The 27,320-nt window shown below is 55.6% G+C and overlaps 2 protein-coding genes and 1 pseudogene across 14 annotated transcripts in view; 1 reads left to right on the forward strand and 2 right to left on the reverse strand.

The window, feature by feature from the left end:
- ZPBP2 (zona pellucida binding protein 2) lies at positions 1-7,220 on the reverse strand. 6 transcript variants are annotated; one of them, XM_048926830.1, is made up of 8 exons: positions 7,116-7,220; positions 5,454-5,534; positions 4,955-5,080; positions 4,371-4,449; positions 3,683-3,901; positions 3,025-3,580; positions 2,385-2,562; positions 2,074-2,268 (listed from the first exon to the last, which is right to left on the reverse strand). In XM_048926830.1, the coding sequence occupies exons 2-8, from the start codon at positions 5,479-5,481 to the stop codon at positions 2,168-2,170; spliced, it is 1,287 nt and encodes a 428-aa protein (XP_048782787.1). In that variant the 5' UTR covers positions 5,482-5,534; positions 7,116-7,220; the 3' UTR covers positions 2,074-2,167. The 6 variants fall into 6 exon arrangements, with proteins under 6 accessions (XP_048782786.1, XP_048782787.1, XP_048782784.1 ...); XM_048926827.1 differs by lacking the exon at positions 7,116-7,220 and adding an exon at positions 6,849-6,944; XM_048926826.1 differs by lacking the exon at positions 7,116-7,220 and adding an exon at positions 6,238-6,344.
- On the reverse strand, positions 6,059-6,782 carry LOC125684349 (uncharacterized; annotated as a pseudogene).
- The window catches only part of IKZF3 (IKAROS family zinc finger 3), a 23,367-nt gene continuing 3,235 nt past the window's right edge, over positions 7,189-27,320 (forward strand). Inside the window, exons 1-7 of one of the 8 annotated variants that reach the window (XM_048926822.1) lie at positions 7,189-7,275; positions 10,858-10,911; positions 11,196-11,306; positions 17,974-18,231; positions 18,860-19,027; positions 20,467-20,583; positions 24,712-24,828. In XM_048926822.1, coding sequence (XP_048782779.1) covers positions 10,872-10,911; positions 11,196-11,306; positions 17,974-18,231; positions 18,860-19,027; positions 20,467-20,583; positions 24,712-24,828 — 811 coding nt within the window. In that variant the 5' untranslated portion in view covers positions 7,189-7,275; positions 10,858-10,871. The other 7 variants (XM_048926820.1, XM_048926817.1, XM_048926819.1 and 4 more) reach the window with 7 other exon arrangements.

Consider the following 27,320-nt stretch of genomic DNA (forward strand, 5'->3'; position numbering starts at 1 on the left):
GGAAAACGCAGGCAGGCAGGGGGCTGAGAGCACTGTGGGGCCAGGGGGGAGGTCTGGGGGTGATTTGGGGGAGGATTTGGGCAGAGCTCTGGGGAGAACGGTGGGGGTGAATTGGGGAGATTCCTGGGAGGTTTTGGGGAGATTTGGGTAGAATTTGGGGAAGATTTGGAGCGGATTTGGAGAGGATTATGGGGAGATTTTGGGGGGAGATTTTAGGGGAAGTTCTGGAGGGGATTTTTGGGGAGGGTTTTAGGAGGATTCTGGAGCCTTTCTGCGGGGACACGGGGAGGTTTTGGGCAGGCTGCCCCAGCTGGTGGCAGGGATGAAGCCTCCGTCATCTTCCTGCAGCTCACGTCCATCTGTTTGCCATCAGGGCTCCCCCATCCTCACCCCAGGCCGGGTTTCAGGAGAGCCTGGGGGGGCTGGGACCCCCTTTGGGAGCTGTTGAGGTTGTGGAAGAGAAAAGGTTCCGTCCTGTAGGTGTGCACTGTGTCCTGCACTGGTCTGATGGCACAGACCCCTCCGAAGCCAAAAGCTTTGATTCACTTTTCCACGGTCTTAAGGCTAAACTGCTGCGGGATTTTGTTCCAACCCCACTGCCTTAAAATGGGTTGGAGGAGAGGGTGGTGAGCACTGAATGGTGCTCAGTGCCCGCCTGCTGCTTCTTCACCTAACAGCTGATGGCTGCGACATTCCTCTGCTGGCAAAGAGGAGTGCAGGGAGCAGAGCCCTTCTGCTGCGTCCCCCCAGGCAGCACTGGGGTCCAGTTGGCTGTGGGAGCAGCCACCCCACGGGCTGTTCAGATGCACATCTTATCCATCAGCACTTCATGAGCGATGATTCCGAAAAGCTCTGAGCACGGTCTGTGCCCACACAGCCTTCTGCTGCCCGGCTGTCAGCACAGATAAGCTGAACCGGGCGGAATCTGGTCGGTTTTTGGATGAATACCCACAGAGGGATTTCTGGGTGCTGCGGGACGATGCGGTCACCCAGAGGGAGCCGCTCATCTGTGTGGGATGGAGCAGCGCAGAGCCAGGCTGACGGCACAGAGCTCCGTGCTCTGAGCTGGGGCCGCTGCCCTGCGCGTGGTGGGACCTCAGCTGTGCCACAGCGGGGAGCAGAAGGGGCTGGGAGCAACTCTGTGCCCCCTGGGGAGGTTGAGGGGCAAACGGGAGGGCGGCAGCTCTGATGAACGGCTGCTGGAGCTCCGCGCTGCGTGGGATGGGTGGGAAGGCAGCACTGCTGGGGATGGACTGAAAGCACTGGAGTCGAATCTGTCCTAATGCTGCTTAATGAGCAAAACAATCGATTGCAGATACAGCAGCTCCCCGTCCAAAGCGGGCAGGAGCAAATCTCTGCTGAGCTGAGCTCCCCGGTTATCTCAGTGCTTTGGGAGCTCTTATCTCGACCCGCTGCCGAACCCAGGAGCTCACAGCTGCCGTGCAGTGAGTGGGGCTGTGCCTCCCATACTTGGATGGAGGAGGAGAGGATGCAGCAGCACCTAGTGGAGAAGGCTCAGGAACCTCCATCCGTCCCTCCCTGGATGTCCAATCTCCCTCCTTCCCTCTGCTGCGCCGCTCCTTCCTGACAGAAAGGCTGAGCCATAAGGGCATCATGTTCTTCATCTCCCACCTGCACTGCAGAGCTCGTTAGGGCCGAATTCATTAAGGCCCATCTCAGAGCCCCTCCCCACGGTCGGCGGATGCACAGTGTTTGAAGGCCCCGCAGCATCAGCAGTGGTTTCCCAAGGAACCACCCAGACCTGGGCAGAACAAAACCTTCAGGATGTAAAGAAAAGGGGAAAACCAAGAGAAACCTGTTTGTGTTCCTAAACAGCGAGGATTTGGTGCTTCACCCCTGAGGAACTTCTCATTCTGACACACACGACCCCGTCCTGCTCTGCTGCCAGGATCCCTCCGTGCCCCCAGATGCAGCTTGGTGTTTGGGATCAGCCCAGGGAGCAGCAGCAGCTCTGTGACACACAGCGATTGCTTTACCCTGAACAAACACCCCATTTAATGCAGGAAACGCAGGAGGGCTGCGAGCAGAGGAGCTCAGCTGCTGCTCAAACGACATGTAGAGTTCCAGGACCAGGAGCTCAGCACGAAGAGGAGCCAGGAGGCCGACGACGCTTTCACACCTCTTGTTTCTGCGTTCTGTGCCACATTCATGGGCAGGACTTGGCTCCGTACCGCGCAGCGCGCTGCCTCACACACAGCCTGCAGCTGCCAGCGCTGTCCGGGCTGTACGTCCCAGGGCTGCACACCACTGCAAAGAGAGCAGAGCCCATCAAAGCTGAATGGGAACCCGCATGAATTCTGATGCCACCCATGGGCTGAGCGCCCTCTGATGGCAGCAATGTGACCCCATGGGTGCCCCGTTACCGCAGCAGCCGGCACAGCTCCGGTGGGTGACGGTGTTCCTCCCAAATCCTGGGCGGCAGCTGTCGATGGGGGTCACGGAGAAGCTGCCCTCCACGTAATGGATGGCAGGAATGGTCTGAAATTGGTGCTTCAGAGCGTAAGTCTGCTTCCTGAAAAACTCTCCTATTCGCTCTTTTGCCTGAAACACAGAAACATTGGAGAAATGAAGAGAAGTGCCCGCTGGTTTGGGGTTAAAAACGTGAGTGAAGACTTCGTGGAGGGGGAAATCAGGGCTGGTGGGGGTGTGCTGGGTGGTGTGTGCTGCTGTCAGTGTTAACCCGGCTCCGAAATCAGCTGCTCCACATCCTGTCCCATTTACAGAATCGTAGGTCTGGGGTTTGGTGTAGAGAACTGAAGTGTGCTGGTATAAATGTTTGTATTCAATTCCTTGTGTTTAGCTGGTTGACATAACATTTTTCTTAATTATTTGTATTTAATGCATCAGTCTGACCTTTTAAAAGCAAATTCCCATCTGGAATTTAATTATCCAAGCCTCCATCAGCTGCCATTGGATTAATGCCATCAGTGCTGGGGCTGCTGGGTGACCCCACCGCAGGGCAGAGGGGGGTGGTTTGGGGTGCAGGGGGGGATGGCACAGAACCTGCTGAGCTCTGTGGTTCGCGGTGCCCTCGCAGTCCTGAGGGAGGCGGCTGCAGAGATCTTCCCATCCCGGAGCAAAGGGATTCACTGCGTGGGGAGAGAAGCGTGACCACGGGGGTTCCTTTGGGGATCCCCTGCAGCCGATGCCCTGCCGGCATCTTCGGGTTTGTTCCAGGACAAACACCGACAAATGGAATCCGCGCCGCCTTCTTTGGTGTTTGCTGTGATCCCCTCGCCCTCTCGCCCCCCTCGTTTTCCCTCTCGCGTGTGAAGGGCGGGGATTTCTCCTCCTCTCCCTCACTGCCCAGCGGAGCTTTGGGAAAGGCTCCCCGTTTGCTGGGTGTTGGTTTCGGAAAGGGAGAGCGGCGGTGCTGCCCCACAGCGGGACCGATTTGTGCCGCCGGGATCGGGAGCGGTGATGGGGAGATGAGATGAGATGTGCCGGGGGGTCGGGGGTGGCACCGGGCTGAATTCTCCTGGGGGCTTCGGGGCTTTGGAGCTCCGCTTTGCTCTGCGCGCTCCGAGCGCCGCCGCTGCGTTCTGGCTCCATCTGTGGGCTGGGAAGGGAAAACGCAGCGGCTGCGGAGGGCAGCGGCCTCGTGGGGGCCCGGGGGTGACGGCGCGGTGCTCGGTGCCTGAAACCATCGCTCCTTCATTACCCTGAAAAGTGATGAAGAGTTCGCTCGGGGAGCCCCGGTGGGGAACCTCGAGGGAATGGCAGCGGTGCGAGAGCTGCTCCACGCGGCTCAGCAGCTCGGAGATGAGATCCTCCAGGATCTTCTTCAGCTCCTCCACAAACCGTGCGTTGGCTGCCAGCTCGCATCCCTTCGAAGTGAAACGGACCGAGACCTGGTACACGTGGTTGGCTTCCCTGTATGCTGCCAGAAACAGGAGGTGAGCAGGGCGCAGCCCGGTGCCCCCCTTCCCTTCTCATCTGTGGGGTCGTGGCGTGGATGGGGATGAGGTGAGGTTGGGTGCTGTGGTTCTGTGGGGTGGGGACACCCTGAGCAGTGCTGGAGCTGCTCAGGACCACAGGCATACAGTCCTGGTTTGCAGATGCTGTGTAGGTGGGTTGGTTCTCGTGGAGGACGGAGCTTTGCGTTTTACTCTTGAAGTTGCCATATATTCTTGGTGGCGCTTATTTAATGTACGAATACATACAGGGATAGGATGTTAGCACTCCACTCACCAAGCTTTGAAATCCACAGGCCTGCCACAAACCCAAAGAACCACAAGGGCTGAGTGCATCAGCTTGCCACCTTACCGTACACCATGAACCTGTAGGTGTTGGTCACAGCTACTTCTTTTTGTGCTGAGGTTTCTATGATTCTGTGGGAAAGTGCACACTTGTAGGCTCCAGACATGGACTCCTGGAAGCCCAGCAGCACCAGCTCCCCAGAGCTTGTGAGGTTCACGTATCCTTGCCCTAGGATGGAAGCAGGAGGGCTGAGATGGGTGGGGATGCTTGGCATCCTGTGCTGCGCTCATCCAAGGCAGTCGAAGAGGAGGAGGTGTGTGCTGCTGTTCTGCGGCACTCTGGGTTCTTTTAGTCTGAAATGGGCTGAATTGGAGAGCTGGGACTTGGGGCGATGTTTCCCTTCATCCCAAGCATTTCAGAGAGAGAAAGGAAACGTATTTCAAGGCCAGAATTTGGGGGACAAACCCAAGGGCTGTGCGATGCTTCGGCCCCGCTGTACAGAGCAGCATCAATAGGAAGAAGGAAAATGTGATTTTGGGTGCAGCAGCCTCTACCCAGCCATTTGTGCTCAGCTTTTCCCCTCGCAAGGAGAGCTGTGTGGGTTTCCTGCCCCAGCTTCCCTGATTCCCAGCCCCCCCCCCCAGGGGCCGTTTCCACACCTGAGCATGGAAACAGCGGCTCAGGCAGTGGGAGAGGAGCAGAAACGCCGTGTGGGCAGCACTGAGCTCCTCACCTTCTAAATTCCTCCCATCTGGGCCGGTCCACGAGTACCTGGGATCTATTACTTCATCTTGAGAAAGAGTCAAATCCATACACACCAGGGTTGGGCTGTTGGTGAACACCTTAACGTAAACGTGTTCTGCAAAGTGAGAGGATGAAGTCAATGATGAGGGATTGAATGAAACCACGAAATAACTTTGGGAGCGCACAGAGCAGGAGGCCGACTTTGTTTCTTGTGTTAGGATTGAGGCAGCAGAAAGGAACCATCCCCAGGAGCTGGGAGCTGACCGAGGGCCGAACCCAGAGCAGCATTTGGGGCACTGAGGGTCCATCCCTCATTTAGACATCACTGCTTCCCCTGCAGCAGCAGAGGATGCCCGCACTGCCCAGCTCAGGCCTTCCCATCGCTGTGTGCCATCAGGGCGATGTTCTGGAATGCTCATGGTACCTCAGTGCCATCCCAGGAGCCTCCTGAGGCCTCGCACTGTGTTTGTGCAGTCAGGCAGGTTTACCTGCGTGCTGGTCGTTGCCATAGACCATATTCTTCTGAAAATAGCCAACGGAAAGTTGCTCTTCCTCAGGTGCAGCTCTTGCTGTAGGGAAAAGGATGAAGAATATTACAGATAGAAATCCAAACCGTGCTGCTGTTTGCTCTGTCCTGGCAGGATCCTGCTGCCTGCTCCCCGCCTCCCCAGGGCTCAGTGGGATGGTGGTGACACGATGGCTTCACCAGGTGGGTGCTGAGGCTTCTGTGGGCTCAAGGCAGCCCCTCCAGCACCTGGGGGATCGCAGCCGGACCCTTCCCCACCCCATGGCTGTCAGTGCTGAAGGTCCTTCCCACGAGGTGCCCCCATCCCTCAGCCCCCCCGCATCCCTTGTGCCCCTCTGGGTTAGGGCTGTGCCTTCAGCCCCCCTCTCTACCTGCTCCCGGAGCGCCCTGTTGTGCCTCCGCCACCACTGCCACGATGGCCACCACCCCCAGCAGGGCTTGTTGGGGGCAGCACGGCCTCCCACCACCCCCTGCCATGCCAACCCCCTTCAACGGCCGCTGCTGCACGAGGCCAACGGACGGAGGGTTCCAATGGGGGGGGGGTTCCAACGGCCCTTCCTGCCCTCCTCACCGCCACAGGGCTGCCCCACACATGGCCCCAGTGGAGGGGATCCCAACCCCACACAGAGCCCCGCTGGGAGGAGGGATCCCGGCCCCTCCCTTGGCTGCCTTTCCTCCCACAGCCTGTGCTCTTGTAATTTGCTTTGTTTTCCAACAGCAGCGCTATTTCACAAAGAAAAACAGACAACAGAGAGCCTGGTTCTCGTCTTATCTCCGCTAATCTCAGGTGCTCCCAAGAGTGGAGTCCGTTCCACGTGGCTCCGAGTCCAAGGATCGCTGCGCCTGGGGGTGTCACGACGCGAGGAGATCGGCGGTGGTTGATGTGACGTGTCCACAGCATCGGGGCCACTGACACCCAAAGGAAACCACGTGGGAAGGTTCCTCGTGTGCGTGGGCACGGCTGTGTGCGGCTGCTGCAGGGGTGGTGGATCCCAGAGCAGAAATGGTGCTTTTAAGTCTTATTGTTTTTCTTTAATCCCATGACGAATTTGCGCTTGGAGACGTGAGCTGGAGGTTCGCCAGCTCCGGGTGGGATGAACGGCTGGGATCCATGGGATCCTGTGGGGGGGATCCTTGGCTTTGCCCATGGGACTGCACCTGGAGGAGCGCTGCTCCCCGACTCATGGAATCATTTGAGTTGGAGGAACCCCACCAAAGGCTGTCTGGTCCCACTCTGCACTGAATGGGGACCCCCCCCCCCCCCCAGCTCCATCAGGAGCCCAGAACCCATCCCCTGACCCCGGGCATCTGCAGGGACGGGGCACTGCCACTGCTGACAAACTGTGCCAGCCCTCACCATTCTTACTGTAATCTTTTTCCTTAAATCTCCTCTCTTTCAGTTAGAAGCCATTTCCCCTTTTCCTGTCACAGCGGGCTCTCCCAAAGAGTCTGTCCCCTTCCTCCTACCATTACTGAAAGGCTACTGTAGGCATCCGGGAGCCTCCTCCTCCCTACGTTAAACACCCTCAGCTCTCCCAGCCCGTCCCATGGAGGGTTGTTCCACCCCTAGGATCGCCGTTGTGCTCCTCCAGCAGCTCCAACGAGCGCCCCAACCTCGGCTCACCTCTGCCCTTGCCCCATGCTCGGCAGCTAACCGCAGCGCCCGGTGCCGGCGGGGTCACAGCCCTCCTCCCCCTCTCCGTTCCGCCGCTCTCCGTTCCGTTCCCCTCCCTCCGGATGCGGAGGAACGCGGGGCCGCGGAGCGGAGCGCTCGGATCGCGCAGGTGAGGAGCGGCCACGCGGCGCCGACCCCGCGGCGTTGGAGCTCCGGTGCCGCTCAGGGCTGCGGGGGAACCGAACCGCGAAACGCGCTGAGGCGGCGGCGGGGGGTCGCCTTCATTTCTCCCCATCCCATTTCAGCAGCGTCCCGATGCGGTTGGGCTCAGCGCCCCCCGCGTGAGCCTTCACAGTGTGCGCTAAGGAACGAGCGGGCGGCTGCTTGCTTTCCTCTTGCAAAGCCTCCCTGCGGCTTTCGGGAGCAGCGAAAGCCCGAAGTGTGCGGTAGTGCAGGGCTGCAGCCCTTTCCTTTCCTTGAAGGAAAACAGATCGTTCTGGCTTTTCTTTTAACAAGCCTGGAAGACGGCTCCACAAAGTGCCCCCATCAGAGCCGGGATCGCCCCATGCTGCCCCAAGACCTTGGTGAGAGGCTGCAGTCTGAGTTCTGCTGGGACCCCTCAGCCCGGATTCCTCTGCGTGCTGATAACTCGAGGGTTTGGTTGTTTTGAATTAGGCGCAGTTTTCTATTGGAAAGCATCCGTGTCCTTTGGGCTCTGAAACGCGATTTTGCGTTTATCTCGCACACAATCTGACTTAGCTGGGACTGCCTGAGGGGCTGCCACCGTATCTCAGCAGCAGTTCTGCTCTCCGTGGCTTCGTTTCCTCCCTCTGGTAGCTGCAGTTGCTGAAGAAGTCGCTTCGCCTTCCTGTTTTGGGGCGTTCAGGAGTTAACGTGGAAACGGCGCTTCGGGTCTGGGGCTGTAGGTGGGGTGGAGGATCAGCCCGGCTGAGGTCGCATTCAGGGATGGAATCGGTGTAGAAGGCAGCGTTAAACGGCTTCACCTCCGGGTGCGAGAAGTGCCGCACTGCTCTGTTTCCATGGGTTCCGAGCGCTGCTGAGGTCAGTGGGAAATCGGCGAGGAGCACGAGGGGCTGCGCTGCTTCGCTCTGCCGTGGCTGTGGGAGCCTTCCTGCGGGCAGGGGCCGGGCCGGGCTGCTTTCTCTTGGCGCGTTGGGCCTTTTGGGAGAGGCCGAGAGGAGGAAGGGGGCTGTTGTGCTCCGCGCTGCGCTCAGAGGGCCGGCGGCAAAAGGGATGTAAAAGGACGTCGGCTCTGCAGCGCTGTCGGGTCGAGAAGTGAGAAGGCAATGGTGTGGCTCGGGAAGCACAGAGGTAAGGCCGTCGCAGCTCCAGCCCTACCCAATCCCGTGGCCCAAAGTGCTTTTTTCAGCTACAATCCAGGCAGACCCTTCCGTTGCTTCTACGGACGGGCCGGGCTGCGGGACGGCGCACTGACGTGGCTGCGCACCGCGGTGCCTCGCCGCTCCTCTCACGACCCATTTGAATATTCGTGCTCGTTTCGCCTTCTGGCGCGGCACACGGGAGGACCGAGGAGGGCTGTCGGGGGCACAGCATCGTTACTTCTGCTTCGTAACAGAGCTCCGTGCTCGGCTGCAGCCACGGCACCCGGTGTCCTCCCTGTGCCCGCTGCCCAGCCGGTGGCTCTCGGACCCCTCTCTGCCAGGACAGAAGCGCTCTGTGAGTTCCCACCTCGTGTTTTATGAATGCTGGGGAGTTTTTGTGCGGGGCTGGGGGTTGGGGCGCGCATTCAGCGCCGTGAAGGGTTGGGGTTGAAGTATCCGAGTTGGGGAAGAGATCTGAGATGGAACGTTGACAACCGGGGGTTTCATACGGAGATGCTGCTAAGCCTACAGGGAGCTTCTTCAGGTGAATGCGCGGCGGGGGAGGAGGGGTGGATGGACGCTGAGCCTTGAAGCGACGCAAGGACCGGGCTGCTTCTGCACAGAGAGGAGATGCTGAGTGGCGTTTTGTACTCAGGCCCCTTGAGAAGGGCCGTGCTGCCCGGCAGTTGCCCGTGGGCTGGGATCTGTGATGGTTTCACGTCGACCGGTGCACAGAGAAAGTCTCCGTGCTGCGGAGGTGCAGCCGCTGCCGTAGGGCTGGTTGTGCCCTGCTGGTCGTTAAGGCAGAGCCGTCCAGACAAAGCAGCACGGAATAGCGGCGATTTGAGCCTCTTGCCGAGGCATTGGTTGTTTTCAGAGCTGTGAGGATTCGTTTAATGGAGTGTCCACGTTATTTGGGTGTAAGGTCAGAATGCACAGCAGGGAGAGCTGACGTTTCCGTGCCGCTGCTCTGGGTCGTCGGGCCCATTTGCCTCTCTGCGCTTCACACTTCCTGCTACGGTAAAATGAAACAAAGGCAAATTAGCAGCTTTAAATATGAGGTAATTGGGTATTTCTGATGCAGATGGAGTGGATATTTGAACTTCTTGTTATCCAGTCCTGTGACTTCTCTCACGACAGAAGTTAAGGCAGAATTTATGTCTCTAGGAAGAGAGGCTCCATGAGAAGCTTGTCCTCGTGCAAGGACAGGAGGTCTGATTTAACTATAGGAGATGTTTCATAGCTGGCAATGCTTCACAACTTGTCCACAGCCCCAGGAGCGCAGGCTGCTGATGCTTTGGGTGACTGCAATGCCCACCCTCACCGCCTCTGCTTTTCTTCCTGCTCTTTGCTGAGAGCTCATTAAGGGCGATGGGAACGGCGTGCAGCACAGAATCATAGACCAGAACCACTCAGAACCACCACGATCACCAAATCCAACCCAACCCCTCACCCACACCACATCCCCCAGCACGGCTCTGAGACCCACTGCTGAGAAAAGGGGGCAGGGTGCCCATTTTAGGGCTGCGACGGAGCCAGATGTGGAAGAGCTGTGCTGGGTGCATCTCCTTTGGCTTTCCTTGTTGGTGCATCTCCTCTTGCTTTCCTTGCTGGGCTCATCCAGCCTTGCAGCTCTGGGCAGCCCTGTCTGAATACTCCATTTCTCCACACAGAGTGAACAGAGCTTTATGCATCGACGTGGTGGAGACCACAGAAATTTTCCATGTGTGCTGGTGGCACAGATAGATAACAGTGGGCTGCAGTTGACACCTCCTTGCTGAGCTGCTACCTGACCACCAGGAAAGGGCTTTGTCCCTCCTGGTGCTGCTCCTGGGTTACGTGCAAAGCGGAGAAAAGACGTTCAGATCTGTAGAAAAAAAAGAGGAAAAAGAGGGAGGAAAGGAAGGAGGAAGGAAGCAGATGGCTGTGACACTGTGAGGAGGGTGAAGCCTGGGAGCCAGCCTGCAGCTGCAGGGCTCTGTGGGTTCCAGCATCCCATGGGATCCCCATCACAGCTCCCAGAGAGGAACTGGGCTCGTGTCGGTGCCAACAGCTCTCACAAGGGCTGCAGGTCCGTCCTCAGCTGCGGAAGAGGGGCTGTGGCACTTCCTGCTGCTTTCTGCTCCATCCGTGTCAGCGCTCGCGGGGCGCAGAGAGGAGAGCAGTGAAGGGGGTGAGCCGGTTCTGAGCTGCAGGTTGCACTGAGAGCGAGAAATGCAGAACCTCTCGTTTGGGGCATATGTAAAAGCCTGTATGCTGACATGTGATGATCATTAGGTAATTATTTGAGTTTTGCTTTTTCAGTTTGGCTTCCAGCGAAGAAGACGGAGCTCTCAGATTAACAGCCGCACTGTGAGCAGCTCTGCAAACCTGGAGCAGCTCAGAGCTGTTTTCTGTGTCTTTTGCAGATTCACAGAGCAGCATGGATCTCAGCAATCCCCAGGAGCAGCCCAAGGCCGCAGGTACGGCCCCAGCAACCTCCCTTTTGTAGGGAGGGGGTTGTGAGGACGAGGGCATCGCTGCTCTTGCTGTCTGTTAACCTTCACAGCATGTTGGGATGATTTGATTTAGTAAAGATTTGGTGCCCGCTTGTGTCTGGGAATCTGTGTGCAACTTCTGGGTGACAGATTGGCTCCATTGAATTGCAGTGGGTGCAGCAATAAGGGAGCAGTGCTGGGGGTTGGGGCTCGGAAGCAGTGTGGCAGAAATAGTCATTTCTTTTCCCAATTTGCTTTGCTTTTTCCAGAGGGACAGGAAGTTCTGGAGGAGTGCGACCTGAGCAAAGGGCAGGAGGTGGAGGGCACGGATAATGCAGAGGAGCTGAAGGAGCACAGTCAGTCCAATGGAGAAGCAGGAGGTACAGTGGGGGTGGCACACAGTGGGGGGTGTCCCTTGGCTTTCTGTGCGTCGTGGGAGCGGTGAGGAAGGATGTGTTGGGTGTCATGGAAAACAAACAGCTCCTGCTGGCTCCTGGATGGAGAAATTGTTGTGCCTTCGTCCTGCATGCACGCAGGGCGAGGGACCTCGAGTTTCTCCCTTGAACCAGAAGCTCATGGCCTGAACCCGCAGCACTGCCAGCATTCCTGCCTGGAATGGATGCTCTGTGCTGCTGGGGGCAGCCCTGAGGGGCAGCAGGGGCTGGGGGTGCAGGCAGCACAGCAGTGCTGTGGCTGGTAGTTCTGACACAGAGTGTTTGCGTCACGTGAATCAGTGATTGCTGCAGGGCTCCTGGTTTGGGATGTTCAATGGGAGCCCCATCCCTGGAGGTGTTCCAGGCTCTGTTAGCTCCTTGTCTGTCTGATCGAGAGGTTGGCGGCCCTTCCCATGGCAGGGGATGGAAGCAGGTGGTCTCGAGGTCCCTTCCGACCCAAACCATTTTATGGTTCTGTGATTCAATGACTTCGTGTTGGGCCGCAACAAAATGTTTGGGTTTCCAACTTCTCTGTTATTGAAGCTGTGTGTACTGCAGTGTCTGGGCCGGTGGGTTCTGCTCCACTGACCCTAAAAGGGGACATTTCATGTTTTTAACTATTGAACGTGGAAAGCTTGGGCCTTTCCTACACCCAGAGCCATCTGATGTTGCCTTCAGATCCCACAGCACACGAAGCACTGCCAACCACTTGTGCACCCCACCAGTTTCATAGAAGCACAGAATCTTAGCATCACTGAGGCTGGAAAAGTCCTCCATCATCATCCAACTGCCCTCCTCCCACCAGAACCTCCCCACTACGCCGTGTCCCACAGCACAGCATCTCCAGGTTGTGAGGTGTGTGAACACCTCCAGCTGCCGTGACTCCCTGGGCACCCATTGCAGCATCTGACCGCTCTATCGGAGAAGTTTTCTCCTCATATCCAACCGCAGCTCTGCTTTCCCCTCCTCCACGCTCACCCCGAGCAGAGGCAGGGTTGCTTCAAACCCTTCTGGTGCCGCTGAGCACGCGGGCTGTGTTTGTTCTGCACCGCAGCTGCTGGAGGTGGGATGCCGTGCAGCCGACGCAGCGCAGCCCAGCCCTGCGGAAAGGCTCCGGCAGCTGCAGGCAGGAGGTTGCAGTGATGGGGCAACTCGCAGCGCGATGGAAAACGTGCACGTAAAAATTCAAAAAAGAAAGAAAAAAAAACCCAACAACAACAACAACAACAAAAAAACAATTAAAAAAAGCCCTTCTTTTGCCTCCAGGGGATGGAAGCTGCGCTGCGGTGCACACGTGTGCGCCTGCTGCAGCCCCACGAGCAGCGCTCGCTTCCTGTGTCTGCTCAGAGGGTGCTGGGGAGAAGTGGGGGAGTGCTCCGTGTCCCTCATTCCTCCGTGCAGCCCGGAGCTGGAGAGCCCTGCAGTTTAAAAATCAGGTGGAAAGAAAAGGCGTCGCTTCTTAGGGGACCAAACCCAAGGGTCCCCCAGGGACCCAAACGCAAGGATTCGGTTGCTTTGTGCCTCAATTCCCCTCATCCTGAGGGGCTGAAACTTTTGGGGCGCACGGACGTCAGCTCCCTTCCGTGCTTCCAAAACCAAACCTGGTGGTGGCTGCGGGGCTGATGAGGGACGCGGGGGAACTGCACCGAGCTCCCACCGAGCCCTGAGCGCACGCACTTATCAGCCCGGGGAGGAAGCGCCGCGTTTTATCAGCGCGTTCCATCTCCGAGCGCTGCGCCCGGGGTTTATCTCGCGGCATCAGCGCTGCTGCGCAGCCCTGCGGGGCTCTGCGCGGGGGCACGGAGCGGGGAGGCACCGCTGTCAGCCCTGCGCCGGGTGGGAATGCTGCGGGGAGCAGAAGGCATCGGCTGCCCGTGGGACTGGGGCGGGTGCGGGGCAGAGCGGCGCCGTTCGCTCCTCCTGCCGTGTTCCCCCCTCGATGGCGGTGGTGTGCGGTGGGTTGGTGAGATGCTTTCGGTGCTGGGATGGGCTGTGCGCTCTTTTCCCCGTCTCCTTGAAGAGAATTTCTCTTCGGTGTGTGTTTCAGATCCGTCCCCTGCTGTTCATAGAGATCCAGCACGGTCTGAGGAGCCATGGGGCCGCCCGGCTCACTCCCTGCACTGGGCAGGGACACCCACAGCTCTGTCAGAGCGCCCCTTCATTTTGGGCTTCTCGAAATTAAAGGGGGGAGAAACGTTTGCTGTTGGCATTGAGGTGAAATCTGCTCTGAGGTGGATGAGCTGCAGTTCCATCCACCGCCCTGTGCAGGGCAGAGGGACCCAGGAACTGGAATTGTTTGCGGGGAGGCAACGCACTGGAGGGGCTGTGGGGGCTCTGTGGGGTCGGAGCACGGCGTGCTCCCGCTGAGGGGGAACACTTCTCCTTTATCAGCAGTTCCATCCGTCTCATGTCAGCGTGTCTCAGGAGGAAAGTCCTGTGGAAATGCAGTTATGGGTTGGCAGAAAGTTGGTGTTAGATGGGAAATATCGGTTAGGAAATTGGAGACATAGGTTGGAACGCAGACTCCTCGTTAAACCCCCCCTCTGTGTCTGAACAAAGAGCTTTAAAGGGCTGCGATTGAGTTCGGGTTCAACCCAGATCGCCTCTGAGATAACAGGCATTGTTCTGCTTCTAAAATATGTGTTCTTCTTGTAATAATCACACAACAACAAGATATTGCGCTTTGGCAACAAAAGGACGCGGCTGTTAATGAAGTAGCTCCTCCAAACGCTCGGAAAGCGACCAGCAGCGTCCCTCCCCCCCCTTCATTTTGCAGCCCCCCTCCTCGCATCCCTCTACAAACAGTGGGGCACGGTGTGACTCTGGGGACTCCAAAAGGTCCAGGAAGGGACCCCCTGCACGGCCACGTATCTGTGCGGCTGTTTTGGGGATGAGCCGTAGGTTAATTAATGCCTGGTAGAACCGCGTCCCCTTGATACGCACAGCGGCAGCGTCCTGCGCCCCGCGCCCTGCTCCGAATGCCATCCGCAGCTGTCAGCACCCAGCAAACTATTTATCTGCTTCCACGATTCGTTTAATTGGATACTTAGGAAGCGGCAGCCGAGAAGCGCTTTTCCCTTTTTCCTCTTTTATTTCTTTTCCCTATAATCTGAGGGAACATCTGCACCGCGAGGCGCTCATTATCTCCCGATCGGCGCAGCAAATCAGCGGCACCGTTAAAGTGCCACATCGCCGTGATTGAGTTCCTTTGTTCCCCCGTGGACTTTTTGCACGTGTGGAGGTGTCACAGCGGAGGTGTCACAGCGGTGGTGTCACAGCAGAGGTGTCACAGCAGAGGTGTCACCCCCAGTGCTGCTCCTTTGGTGGCTCCTGGTGCTCCACCTCGTGCTTCTTGCTGTGCCGAGGCCAAACTTTGCTCCACAAACCCCTCACGTCTTTTTTTTCTCTATCTGATGCTGCGTTAAGTCTGATAACGGCGGGTGTGCGTGCATGGGGGGGTTGTTCCGAGCCTTCCCTCCTGGTGCTGCCCTGCTTTGTCCTTGTCCCCGCCGCTGGTGCTGCTGGCTGCTGGATGGGACGCACACGGCGCTGCTCACAGTGACTCACTCTGCAGCCGCTGCTTCGCGTTGGATTTTTTCCAGCACCCATTGTTTTTACAGCGTTTCAGGTGAAACAAAAATATTACTCTGGAGCCCGTCTTTCATCTCACAGCCACCTCCCCAGGAAGCGAAACCCCACGCTCAGCCCTCCTGCTTTTGCTTTGCTGCGTGCCGCTGCTCTCTGCCCCGCGCTGCCCTGAGCTGAGCGTCGTTCTGCCTGCAGCTCTCCTGCGATAACAACCCAGCTCTGTTATTGCTGGGGGCAGCTGTTGTTTTCCCTCGGTTCCTTGCCCCTTTCTGCTTGCTGTTGCCTTCCTCTTGCTTAAGAGGGACCAGCCTAGAAACTCCTGATCCCATCGCGATGGGGTGTGGGTGGGATGTCGCACCCTTCTCCCGATCTCGCAGCATTTGCTGTGCCTCTGGTGGTGCATGGAGACAACGTTGGGGCTGGGGAAGGGCTGAGGCTCTGTCAGACCCCCCCCCAGCCCTGTGGTTCGGTCTGGGCTGACCGCACTCCTCCTCACCTTGTGTTGGAGCTTTCCCCTTTATCTCTGCCCTCTCTCAGGTCGGGGTCTGTCTGACTGCAGATGAGGGTGGAAAAATTCCAATGCTTGCAATGTTTCTGATTTTGATCAAAGCCTCTTCCTCAGTGCTGCTGCTCTGTGCTCTCAGCCACAGGAGGGGGACAGTTTCCACTGAGGTTCTTCAGGCACCCACATGGGACGGAAGCGTGGTGTTGGGGTAGCCCTGCAGATGGGCTGAGCCGTGCTCCATAAGGCAGTAAAGCGTGGCTCAAATGCATCCATGTGCTCCATAAAGGAGTAATGCGTGGATTGGGTGCAACTCTCTGCTCCACATGGCAGTAATGCATGGCAAGCAGTCGGTGTGCAATGTGGGAAATGCAGAGGTGGAAGCATGGGATGCTCCTTTGGGCACCCAGCAGTGCTCAGCCCTTGTGCTGCCCTTCAAGGATGCTGCCATGGCTCTGGGAGGGTGAGAAGCTGTGAGCTGCTGTGAGAAACGGTAGCAAACAGCAGCGAGCTCCTCTAATGTGAAGCTTGCAGCTCGTCCCCCCCCCCAGAAGCCATTGCTTTCAGTGCAGGCGGAAGGTGAGACGTTGAGTAGAAAGTGGGAATTGAAATTGTGTCAGAAAGTGGCACCAAGGTGCAGCTGCTGTGCCTCCCTGCTGCAGCTCTGATGGCTTTGGAACAGCCGCCTTCGAGGGGGAAATGCAGCTTTTTGGTTTTGGGAAGGAGGTTCTGTGGAGGGGTTCTGATGATGGCTGTTGCTGCTCGGTGGATGGAGATGCCTGCAGGAACTGACTGCCAAAGTCCTGAGAGCAGAACCACCCCCCCAGGGCAGAGACGGTTTGGGGAGCAGGGCTGGTCCTGAAGGAGGGGTGATGAGAAGGGATGTGGGTGGACCTGCGTGGAACCTTCCAGCAAACCCCTGTCAGCTGTGTGGGCCGCTGGGAGCGGAGCAGCCCCAGGGCTGGGCTTCCCTGTGATGGAGAAGGGCAGTGGATGCCGTCATCCCGGGGAATGATGACACTGAATGATGACAGTGGATCCGAGGGATCTCCCCGAATTCTCCTCTCTGCTCGAATTCCTGCACAGGGTAACACAGCTCTCAGCCCATCTGTTCCCTCCATCTTTGTCCCAATCGCCTGAGCACAGCACCAACACCAAGGCTGGAGGAGCGGCTGTGCCCAAAATACAGCTGAAAACATTGATTTCATGGAAGCATTCGTTGCCAGGTTTTTATGTCTTTTATGTCACCGCCTCATTTTCGCTGCCGCTGCTGTTTGTTCTCAGCATTTGATGTGGTTTATTACTCAGAACCGGAGCTAATGCACTCGGCAGCCCAGGTTCTGCACTTGGAGAAGGGATCAGTGATTCAGCCCCATGCTGACTGCCCAACCCTGCGCTCAGCAGAGCAGCAGGCAGCCACGAGAGCGATGCTTTCCAACAGGGCTCAATAGATTTCATCTGCTGACGCTTCCCTTCACCCAATTTGAGGCAGAACTCAGCCGCAACCCGCACAGAACAGTGGGTGTTCAGCAGGACAAAAGCTGCCCCATCAGTTGGGAAGGATTGTAGTGCGAGCTGTGATGCTGCGGTGGGGAGGGAGAGGAAATGGATCCAAGTTGAAGGAGGGAAGATTTAGGTTGGATGTTAGGGGGAAGTTCTTTACAAGGAGAGTGGTTGGGCCCTGGAATGGGCTGCCCAGGGAGGTTGTGGATGCCCCGTCCTTGGACGTGTTTAAGGCCAGGTTGGACGGGGTCCTGGGCAACCTGATCTGAATGTGTATGTTTGGTGGCCCTGCCAGGCAGGGGGGTTGGAACTACATGATCCTTGGGGTCCCTTCCAACCCGGGTGATTCTGTGATTCTGTGAAATTTGGGCATCAGCAGCAGTTTGTATTGTGAGACCCATCGCTCATCCCTGGAGCTCTGCTAGCAAACTCAGCTGTGTGTTCTGCATGGAGCTTGTCAGAGCCTTCTCAAAACCTTGGAGGTGTTTGGATTAACACTGCAGTGGCAACTGAAGATTAGAATGAATTGCCTAGGATTAATTGCTTAGAATTAATTGCTTAGAATCAATTGATTAGAATTAATTGGTCAGTGTTTACCCTGAGATCACTGGAGGTCTCAGCAGAGCAGATGCAGTTTTTGGCCATGCTGGAAGCGCCGCAGGACATTTCCAACGCCGTTCTCTGTTCCCAGCTCACAGAAACGCCCCGTGGCGTCGATTTCTGTGGGTCATTCTGGGCTGTGGGTCCTGCAGAGCAGCACCTGCGAGTGCACGCGTGGGGTTTGCGCTGCTTTGTGATTCTTTTATCGTCTGCAGAAGGAAATAATCCACCGAAGGTAACAGCAGGGCTTATCTCACTGGGGGCACACGGGGGTTTGTCTGACTGCGTTTCTTTATCTCGGTGAGGTTAAGCAAAACTCTTGGGGAGATGAGTGATACAAGTTTATGTAATTTTTGGTGAGTATTTTATCTCAGATGATCGGTTTTTCCCCCCCACTTTTGCGCTCTGTTTCGCCTGCAGATGATGTTAAAGTGAAAAGCGAATACGGTGACAGAGAGGAGAGTGCTTTAAATGCTGAGCGCATGGAAAACCCGGAAGAATCCGAAATACCTTACAGCTACCCCAGAGAATACAACGAATACGAAGGCATTAAGCTGGAAAGGCACCTGGGCTCCTATGACAACGCCAGGCCAGCGAGTGGCAAGATGACCTGCGATATCTGTGGCTTAGCCTGCATCAGCCTCAATGTCTTGATGGTTCATAAACGTAGCCACACCGGTAAATATCCCACCTTCTTCTTCAGTACTGAAAGGATAACAGTCTGGGATGAGAGAGGATGCCGAGGTTGGGCTTTCCTGGTTCCATCCCACAGGGGTCTCTGGCAAATCGCTGACGTTTCTGTGCCTCACTTTACCCACTCTGCCCTATTGGGACCCCATGTCACAGCAGCGCACTGGTGAGGCGTGTTAAGGATTTTGGATGAAAGGCACTGTGTCATTTCAGTATTTCAGCCCCAACACACGGGTCAGATGGTTTCTGTGCTGCCGTTTCCAGTCTGTGTGCTGTGTTTTTGTGCCGTCCTTGCGCAACAAACCAACGAGCATCTTTGGTTTTGAGCTGTGAGATAGGGCTTTTTTTTCTTACTAAAAGTTGCTAGCTTGTTGGAATCAGCCTCCTCCAGACCACTCCTTTCCATGGAAAACCTGTGCAGTGGTTTCCATATGTGTGTTATGAGAAGCTCTGACACCAGAGCTGCACCCAACTCCCACTGAAGCCAACGGAAGGGCTGTGTGTTTCTGTATACAGAAATTGATCTCATTCTTTCCCCTTCCAAAAAGGAAAGGGTGTGAGGATGGCGTGATACCCACATAACCATTAAATGTCCTTTTTTGTATGTCATTTTAAGGTGAGCGGCCATTCCAGTGTAATCAGTGCGGAGCTTCCTTTACTCAGAAGGGTAACCTCCTCCGCCACATTAAGCTACATACAGGGGAAAAACCTTTTAAATGTCATCTTTGCAGTTATGCCTGCCAGAGGAGGGATGCGCTAACGGGTCACTTAAGGACACATTCTGGTAAGTGACTTCAAAGGCACTCGGTGTGTTTCAGATGTGTGTCACCGGGACACGACGTGCAGAAAACAGTCAGCAAAGCCTGCGCAACTGAATGGGTTCTGAGGAGCTGGCAGAGAGCAGCGAGGGCTCTGTGCCGTGTCAGTGGGACCCAATGGGACCCAGTGGAACTGTGTGGGACCCAACGGGTCTCAACGGGACCCAACAGAATGCAGTGAGACTCAGTGGGGCTTGGAGAGACCCAACGGAACCCAACGAAACATGGTGGGACTTGATGGAACCCAATGAGATCCAATGGGACCCAGTAAGACCCAAGGGGGCTTTGTGGGACCCATGAGACCCCAGGGAGCTTGGTGGGGCCCAATGGAACCCAATGAGACCCCGGAGGACTTGATAGGTCTTGGTGGAACCCAATGAGACTCAGTGGGACCCAATGGAACCCAATGAGACTCAGTGGGACCCAACGGAACCCGGTGGGGCCATCCTGGGACTTGACTGTGCCCTGGATTTGCTCAAACACCTGTAGGAGCAGAACCAAAGGCAGCGTTGGTGCTGGCAGCACCTTGCTGTAGTAGTGCCTTTCATCTGAACTTCTTAACCTGCTCCACAAATGCGGTGCGATCCTTCGAGTTTGGTGTAGGGCGCTGTGTCCATTGCACAGGTGGGAGAAACGGAGGCACAGAGCTGAGGTGATGTGAGTAACAAGCCGGGTAGAAATGGATGAATTCCTCCAATTCTTTAAGAGCCAGACCGTGCTGCTCTTTGATTTCCTGTCTTATAAGGGGGCCCAGAAAGAAAGCAGATGTTCTAAATGATAGATATTATCTCTGCACAGTGCTGCACAGAAAAAAAAAAGACAAACCTCACAAAGAACCCAAGCTAAAATTGAGATTTACCTGATGTGAGTGAATGAGATGGGTCTGGCCAAGGGCCAGAGCAGTTGTTGTGATCGAAGCCCCACAGCACATCATGCTCCCAACACAACTGATGCTTACCGAGGCCAGAGTTTGAGGGCTGGCTAATTAAACAGCATAAAGAAAGCGACCTAGGAACACAATGTGCTTCCTGATAAGGTTGTTTGGAGATGAGCTGAACCCACAGATGGTTTTGTTTTGGTCTCGTTTTCATCACTTTCATGAAATCCTTTAAGTACCCAGTGCTGCAATGCCGGGCAGGTGGGACATGGCAGCATGGGGAGGTGATGCTGAGGGGAGCCACCAGCTCAGGTCAGCCTTTAGGGAGCTTAGGGATGAGGAAGGCTTTGCAGGAGCCCCAATATGACCCCAGTAACCCCAATTTTAAGGCAGTTTCCATGCTCGTAATCCCAACAGACATGTAAAGCATTTCTCCATGTGCCGAACATTCAGCTGCCAGCAGAACGCCTGAGTGCCAGGGCTGGTGGGTGATCCTGCAGCTGTTTAATTCTCCCCTCCATTTCGCAGTGGAGAAGCCCTACAAGTGTGAGTTCTGTGGCCGGAGCTACAAGCAGAGGAGCTCTCTGGAGGAGCACAAGGAGCGGTGCCGCACGTACCTGCAGGGCAGCGGCGGCTGTGAGCCGGGTGAGTGCCTCGCATGGCAGGGCTCGTTTCTCTCTTTCTGCACATCATTCTGGTGTTTAGAAACAGGGCTTCTGGTGAGCTGTTAGCTCACGGCTTTGCTCCAATGGCTTCCAGTGACTCAAGGGCTGCAGTGTCTCACAGAGGGTCTGGTTCAACGCACTCCTGGGCAGCCAGCAGCAGAACGCTTTCCTTGGCATCACTTTTTTTATCTCACAGTGGCTCTGAATACAACTAAAGCACCTTCCAGGCAGCACCTCTGTAGGTGACACATTTAGAGAGACAGCCGTGTTCACGAATTGTCTCACAATAACCCAAAAGCTGTGCCCAGCAATGCTGCTGTGCAGCAGAGCTCAAGGAACCCAAAGAACCCTCAGTGGTAACTGCAAGCAATGAGGATCCTCACCCTGTGCAGGGGGGGTCTGTGTGTCTGCACTGAGACACCACCCTGAAGAAGCAGTGGTTGAAGGGTGCTCGTGGAGCTCCTTCTTTCCAGCAAGCAGTCGTTGCTTTACAGCAGCAGTAAAAGGCGCCGGCTGTGTGAGCGTCAGCAAGTTTTGGTTTTCATGAGAACTTGTGCACGTTGTGACTGTGGTTTTGTGTTACAGTACACACTGTCACGATGGCAATCGCCCCGAGGTGTCCACCGCGGGAAAATGGAAAACATGATGCCACCCTCCATCTCTGCTTTTACACCATTCTGGTGGCTCACATTCATTTCAGAATAGCGACACGTCACGCATCCACAGCCTGCAGCGCAGCGACCTCAAAGGGGTCGCAGAGGAAACGTGAGTTTCCAGTGCACGGCGCGGCTGTGCTCTCAGCCCTCCTGAAAACACATGGCAGCGTTTCTCGTGGAGCAGCGAGTGATGAAAAACAGGAACTCCTGTCTTGCTGAGGTGTTTTCTTTGCGCTCAGTTTTCTGCTGTCGGCGTCGCGGAGCAGAGGGGGACCCCGGCGGGTTGGTTGATGCTTCTGGTTGATTTTTTCCCTCGCAGAGAGGAGCACTTTGTGCTCATTTTTAGGCTTCTGACCCGTTTCCCATTACTCCCTTTATTTGAGTTCCAGTCCCTTTTCCTGTCCCTTTCACATGGAGCCAGCTCTGTGTGCCTCTGCCCGTTTATCCGAAGCACCACAAGGCTCCAGCAGTGCCGTTCCCATCCTGCTTGCTTTTTAACACGAGGTTTGCACGTTCCTGGCCCAGCAGCAGCATGGAAACATCTCTGAAGAGCAGCTTCATGCAGCAGCGTTGCTCGGGCCCTGATAACGATCTCTGGTCGCGTTGTTCTCATTGCACAATAACCCGCCTCGGCTCCACTCTCCATTATTTAGTGACCACACTGAGAAGTGGCAGGAAGCAATGCCTCTAATTCGAGCTCGTCTTTGTGCTTGAGGGTTTTGAATACAATGCCCACACGTTCTAAAAATGACACTCTCATTTATGGGGCGAGAGAAACCACGCTATGGAAACAGCGAGGTATGGGAGAGGTGCTGCTGTCCGTGCTCTGCACAGCGACCAGAGCTGGTGGGGAGATGTGTTTGCAGAGGGTTCTTGCAGCATCTGTAGAGATACTTCAGTTTTCTGGCTGCTGTTGGACTTGTTGGCTTGTAGGGCGTCCCTATTCCATGTGCTGAAACAGGCTGAGTGCTGGCTTTGGGGCTTCAGGGGCTTTGGGGTTTCCTTATGAGTGTTCAGCTCTCAGTGTAACTGTGAGCAAAGCACTTGGTCCTTTCTGCCAGTCAAACCTGAAGTTTATGATTAAGGTACATGTTATAATTAGATAATGAGTTCTTTAAATTGGGGTCGGGGTGCAGAGTGGGGTCTCCTGGTGGGTGTGGGCACGAGATGGGGAGGGTCATGGCAGGAGGAGATGGATGAGATGGATCTGGTGACTTCTCCCCTCCTTTGAGAAGTCTTTAGAGAATGCTGAGAGGGGGCGCTTCCTAAATACCAGGCTTTGTTCCTGGAGTGCTTGGGGGGTGGCACAGAGCTGGGTGAAACCATTGGGTTGGGTTTGGGGAAGGGAGTGCAGTGCTTGGGAGAAGCGATGCACCGTGGGAGCAGATCCTGTTTCCCTACAGCTCTGCTGTGAAGGTGCTGATGAGAGCTTTTATGCCCCATAAATAGAGGTCATTTATTTCTCTAGGAGGAAATGCCCTCTGGCAAAGGTCTCTGTTGCCTTTGCAGGGAGCTGCTTGCTGCCCTGACTCACTGAACGGGGTTCCCCCAGTGGCACATAACTGAGGGGACAGGTGGGCACTGATGCTCTGCTGTGCGTCAGGGCAGGTGGGAGAGATGGCAGGAACTGCTCTGAGCTCCCCAGGAGGAACAGAGAGATTCTGGGGATGGGAAATCCAGGCTTTAGCAGTGCAATAGACGGTAAAGACAGGGGTTGAGAAAAGGGGGAACTAGAAAGGAAAGAACTACTCAAGAAAAGCAAATGGAGAGACAGCAGGTGTTGGGGTGGCTTTGTTCATGGCAGTTGTGGATTTTCTTTAAAAAAGCAATGGTTATGAAAGACTCATCATCACGACTGAATGGCTGCAGAAGCTGACTGGGCTGGGGAAGCTCGGAGCGTGAGCTGCTGTTATCTGAAGGTAACACGAAGTGCTCAGAAGGGATCAGACAGTTTGTGGAGCACAAGTTCCAGAACTACAAACCCCACGAGGTGCTGCTGCCCCGGCTGCCCTGACTCATCGCAGGAGCTGGCAGCAGCCGGGAGCTGCACAAACATCACCGACCCGTTCTGGCTGAGGTTTGGTGAGTCATGCTTCGTGCCGCCCGAAACCCATCTGATACCGACTGCAGTCACAATAAACACGTGAGGAGGGGCTGGGAGGTCTGGAGGGAAGTGCTGCATGCAGAGCTATGGAAGGGTGATGGTGCTCCTTCGTGCCTCGAGCTGAGCAAACTGTAATTTAAGCCTGGAGCTGAACAGAACTGCACTTAGCAGGACTGAGATGATGGCAGTGTTTGTATCACAGCTCCCTGGCGCTGCTGCTCTCTCATGCAGACGATGCTCCATGTATTTCAGGTATCTCTGTGCTCCACTAGGAGCCAGCATTCCTACTCTGGCATTGCCTTGGGAAAGCAAATTGCCCTTCCCCACCCTCCTCAGGCAGCAAACGCCAAGAGGAAGGCACAAGCTCTGAAAAGCTGTCACTGCTGTGGTCCCTAACGCTGCAGCCCTCCCTGCTCCTTTAACAGCAAAGCAGCACCACCGATACTCGCTGGTTTTTGGGGCGAAGCTGCAGCAGTTACACTTGTTATTAGTTGGGTAGTTGTGAGATGAGGTGGCAGCATGGCTGACCCCGCTCTGCTGCTGTGCAGCTGTTTCCCTGAAGCAGTGGGCATTGCAGGAGAGCTCTGGGGAATAGGAGGATCCTCAGGACCTCCCACGGTCCAGGGATTGTGGTCCAGGGGCATCCCACGGTCCAGGGGCTCAAGGGAGGGATCCCAGGGCACGTGTGCACTTCTCTGACAAATCTGGGAGGTTTGAATTGGCTTTCAAACACCGAATGCTTTCAAGCGTGATGCTGAAGGAGGGAGCATTCTCAACGGGTTGATGGAAAGAAGAGCTGGAGCCGTGAGGATGCTTGGAAAGATGGGCTGTGAGGAATGGCAGGGGGTTGCATGAGCTCAGCGCCACGCTGCAGAGCTTTGCATCTTTTGGCCCTTCGTGAGAAGGCGCGCGGTGAGCGAGCTGTGAGTGATCTCTGGAGCAGCGCAGTGGGGCTGAGCGCTGGCTGGGAGCCTCGGCTGGGACTGCAGGTGTCTGCAGCTCTTACTCAAAGCAAAAAGGCCAACCCAGCTCCCACTCCAGCACCACGATGCTCTGCAGCCGCCCGTCCGGCCCGCCGGGCTCCCGCTTCCCTTTGCATCGGTTTCGCACGGCTCTGTGCTCAGTGCTGCTCCCGCTGACCGCAGCGCTGCCCACCGCACAGAGAGCAGCAGCCACCGAGAAAGCAGCGACCCACCTTAACGACAGACGTCCAAACCGTTTCCTCCTAACGAGTGGGGCAAGCTCTGGACATCCAACCATTCACTTCTTCCTTTTTTTTTTCTTTTCCCCTTTTTCACCCATTTTTGTTTTGTCTTTTTTTTTCTTCTTTACGCCTTTTCCAACCCAGCCAACGTGGAGGCAAGGCACATCAAGGCCGAGATGGGGAGCGAGAGAGCCCTGGTGCTGGACAGGCTGGCGAGCAACGTGGCGAAGCGAAAAAGCTCCATGCCCCAGAAATTCGTTGGTAAGAACAAAAACCTTCTTGTGTGAACTGCAGAGGTGGGCAGCAGCCTGTAGGGAGGCCCTCTGTGCTCTGCCAGGGTCCTCTCCAAGCCCACAGCCCAACAGAAGGGGGTAGGCATAAAGCAGCAGCCGTTTTCTCGCGTGGTTTGAGCAGTTTGCTGTAATCTCAGGTTTAAAAGGATCTGTTCTATAGAACTGCTGCTGCTGTGCTTTGCACCTCCGTGTGCAGCAGTTTCTATCTCACAGGCTCCAGTGCTGTGCTCTGCATCAGTGCATCTGAAATGTTCTCTGCTGGGTTCTTTCCAGCAGGAGAGCAGCGAAGGTTGGTGCTGTTGGAAGCACTCCTTCTGGGCAATGGGATTCTTGCTGCATGCACAAGCAGGATGAGGGCAGGAGGTGGAAAGGCGTTAGGTCCTTGTTAGGCCTTTGTTAGTCATCTGATGAACTTCAACACGATTAAAAAAATATCGAGCCCTTTCTTGTGGTCACTTCAGCTGCAGGATGTTTCCATAGCATTCTCTTTGCATTTAATTCCATATGATCAGGCTTGCATCCTGGGATCCTGGATGCAGGTCTGGCAGGTTGTGTCAGTGATCTCCTTGGCTGTCTCATGTTGTTAATTTCATTTAACTTTGGGAAAGGAAGATGCAGTTCTCATGTCCTAAACAGAGAGCTGACTTAGGAGCTCTATGGCTATGGATGGGTAGGGTTAGGGTCAGGGTTAGGGCCAGGGTTAGGGTCAGGGTTAGGGTCAGGGTTAAGGTCAGGGTTAGCACTGGGCTTTCAGCATCCATGGAGACTGCTCATGTAAATTCAGACATCTCCATATGCGTTTCACATGTCGCCTTTTAGCACAGAGGCGAAGCAGCTCCAGCTCACGTTGTCTGAGCTCCTCTGGGGACTCAGTGCTGAGTCTGCTGGCTGGGAGTCGGACCTCAGATGTCACGCTGTGATTCAAAACATTAATGCAAATGTTTTTGAAAGCCTTCAGCTTCCTTTTTCTGATGCTGAGTTCAGCTCCAGTGTTTCACCATTGCCATCAGTTCGGTCTGCATGCACTGCATTGCACACGGCTGCTGCAGCCACTCGTGGAGCATCCTGAGCTGGGAGGGCTCCATAGGGATCACTGAGGCCAATGGCTGCATGAAGCATGCTGCTGATTTCTTCTGCGAGCATCTTGGGTGGAATGGGCCCTTGTTTTGGTTTGGGCTGGCACCAAAGCATATTGGCCGGGAGGAAAAAACCCTTTCTTATGACTTGGGGTCTCTGCTGTGGTCCATACAAGCATGAGGAATGTTTTCGCTTTCTCGTCTCCAGTGGCACAAATTGGAGCCTCAAATGAGGAGATGGGCAGCATAGGATATTCTCTGTCCTGTGCCCTCCTTCATCCAAAGGCTTTTGCAAAGACATTGTCCTCAGCCTTTCCCTGAGCTGCAGAGGAAGGAGGGTTTGATGGCAGTTTTATCATTCTGTGTTTCACACTGTGCTGTAGATTTCCACTTTTCTTCGGCACGGAGCAGCACCTAAAGTTGACCCAAGTCAACACCAGCACTGCAGCTGATGCGTTTCTTCCAGTTGCCACCATCTGCTCACAAACCTCTGCTTCCTCCTTTGCAAAACCGGCCTTTCCCTCACACCACCGGCTCAGGCCTTTCTCATGGCGGTGGAGGTGCAGCACTGCTCCGACGCTTCGCCACCCCCCGCCCTGTGCACAGGGCTGATGAGAAGCTGCCCTGTTAGGGGGCAGGAAGCCGCTGCCCTCCCTGCTCCCAGTGCCCACAGCTCATCGCATTGCAGGACCTGATGCGTGTTTGAGAGCAAGCCCAGCAGCACTGCAGACCCGTCATCCGCTACGGCTCAGCTGTGAATTCTGACGGGGATGCTCAGCTCCCCGCTGGCTGCTGTGTGAACCAGCAGAGTCCCATGCATTCAGTATTTAATTTGGCCATTTGCAACGACTCCACGATGCTTCCTGTGGCAGCTTTGCTCAGAATAATCCGTTCAGTTTTCCTCCTGCAAAGACAAAACGTCCCGGCCTTGGGCGCAGCACGTCCTGCCCCATCGCCACGCGCTCCCTTCCCTGCTGCTGCATCTTTGCCCTCAGTTTTCTCTCCAAATCTGTAGGGAGTTCGATGTATTTTTGCTTTTGCTACACGTGTTGTTTTTTTTTTCTTTCGCTTTTTTTCACATCTCACTCGCCCAGAGCTGCTCTATGAGTCACACAAATGTGCTATATCACTTTGTTGCCTTCTGTGTGAAGATGGATCACAAGTTGGGTGAGGGCTGGAAGCAGTTACCCTTGTGGTTCTGTAACCTTTCTGAGTGTTTTATAAGAGAAACGTGAGCTCCTGGTTTTCTGCAGCGAAACCTGAAGAGTTTCATATACATTGAGTCACGGTGTTGACAGGTGACTGATAAACATCTCTGCACTTCTCCAGTTACCGTAACTAAGAGATTTAGTGGATCTGATGCTTGAAAGCCAGTTGCACATGA

The sequence above is a fragment of the Lagopus muta genome, chromosome 25 (genome assembly GCF_023343835.1).
Source record: "Lagopus muta isolate bLagMut1 chromosome 25, bLagMut1 primary, whole genome shotgun sequence".
Lineage (NCBI taxonomy): Eukaryota > Metazoa > Chordata > Aves > Galliformes > Phasianidae > Lagopus > Lagopus muta.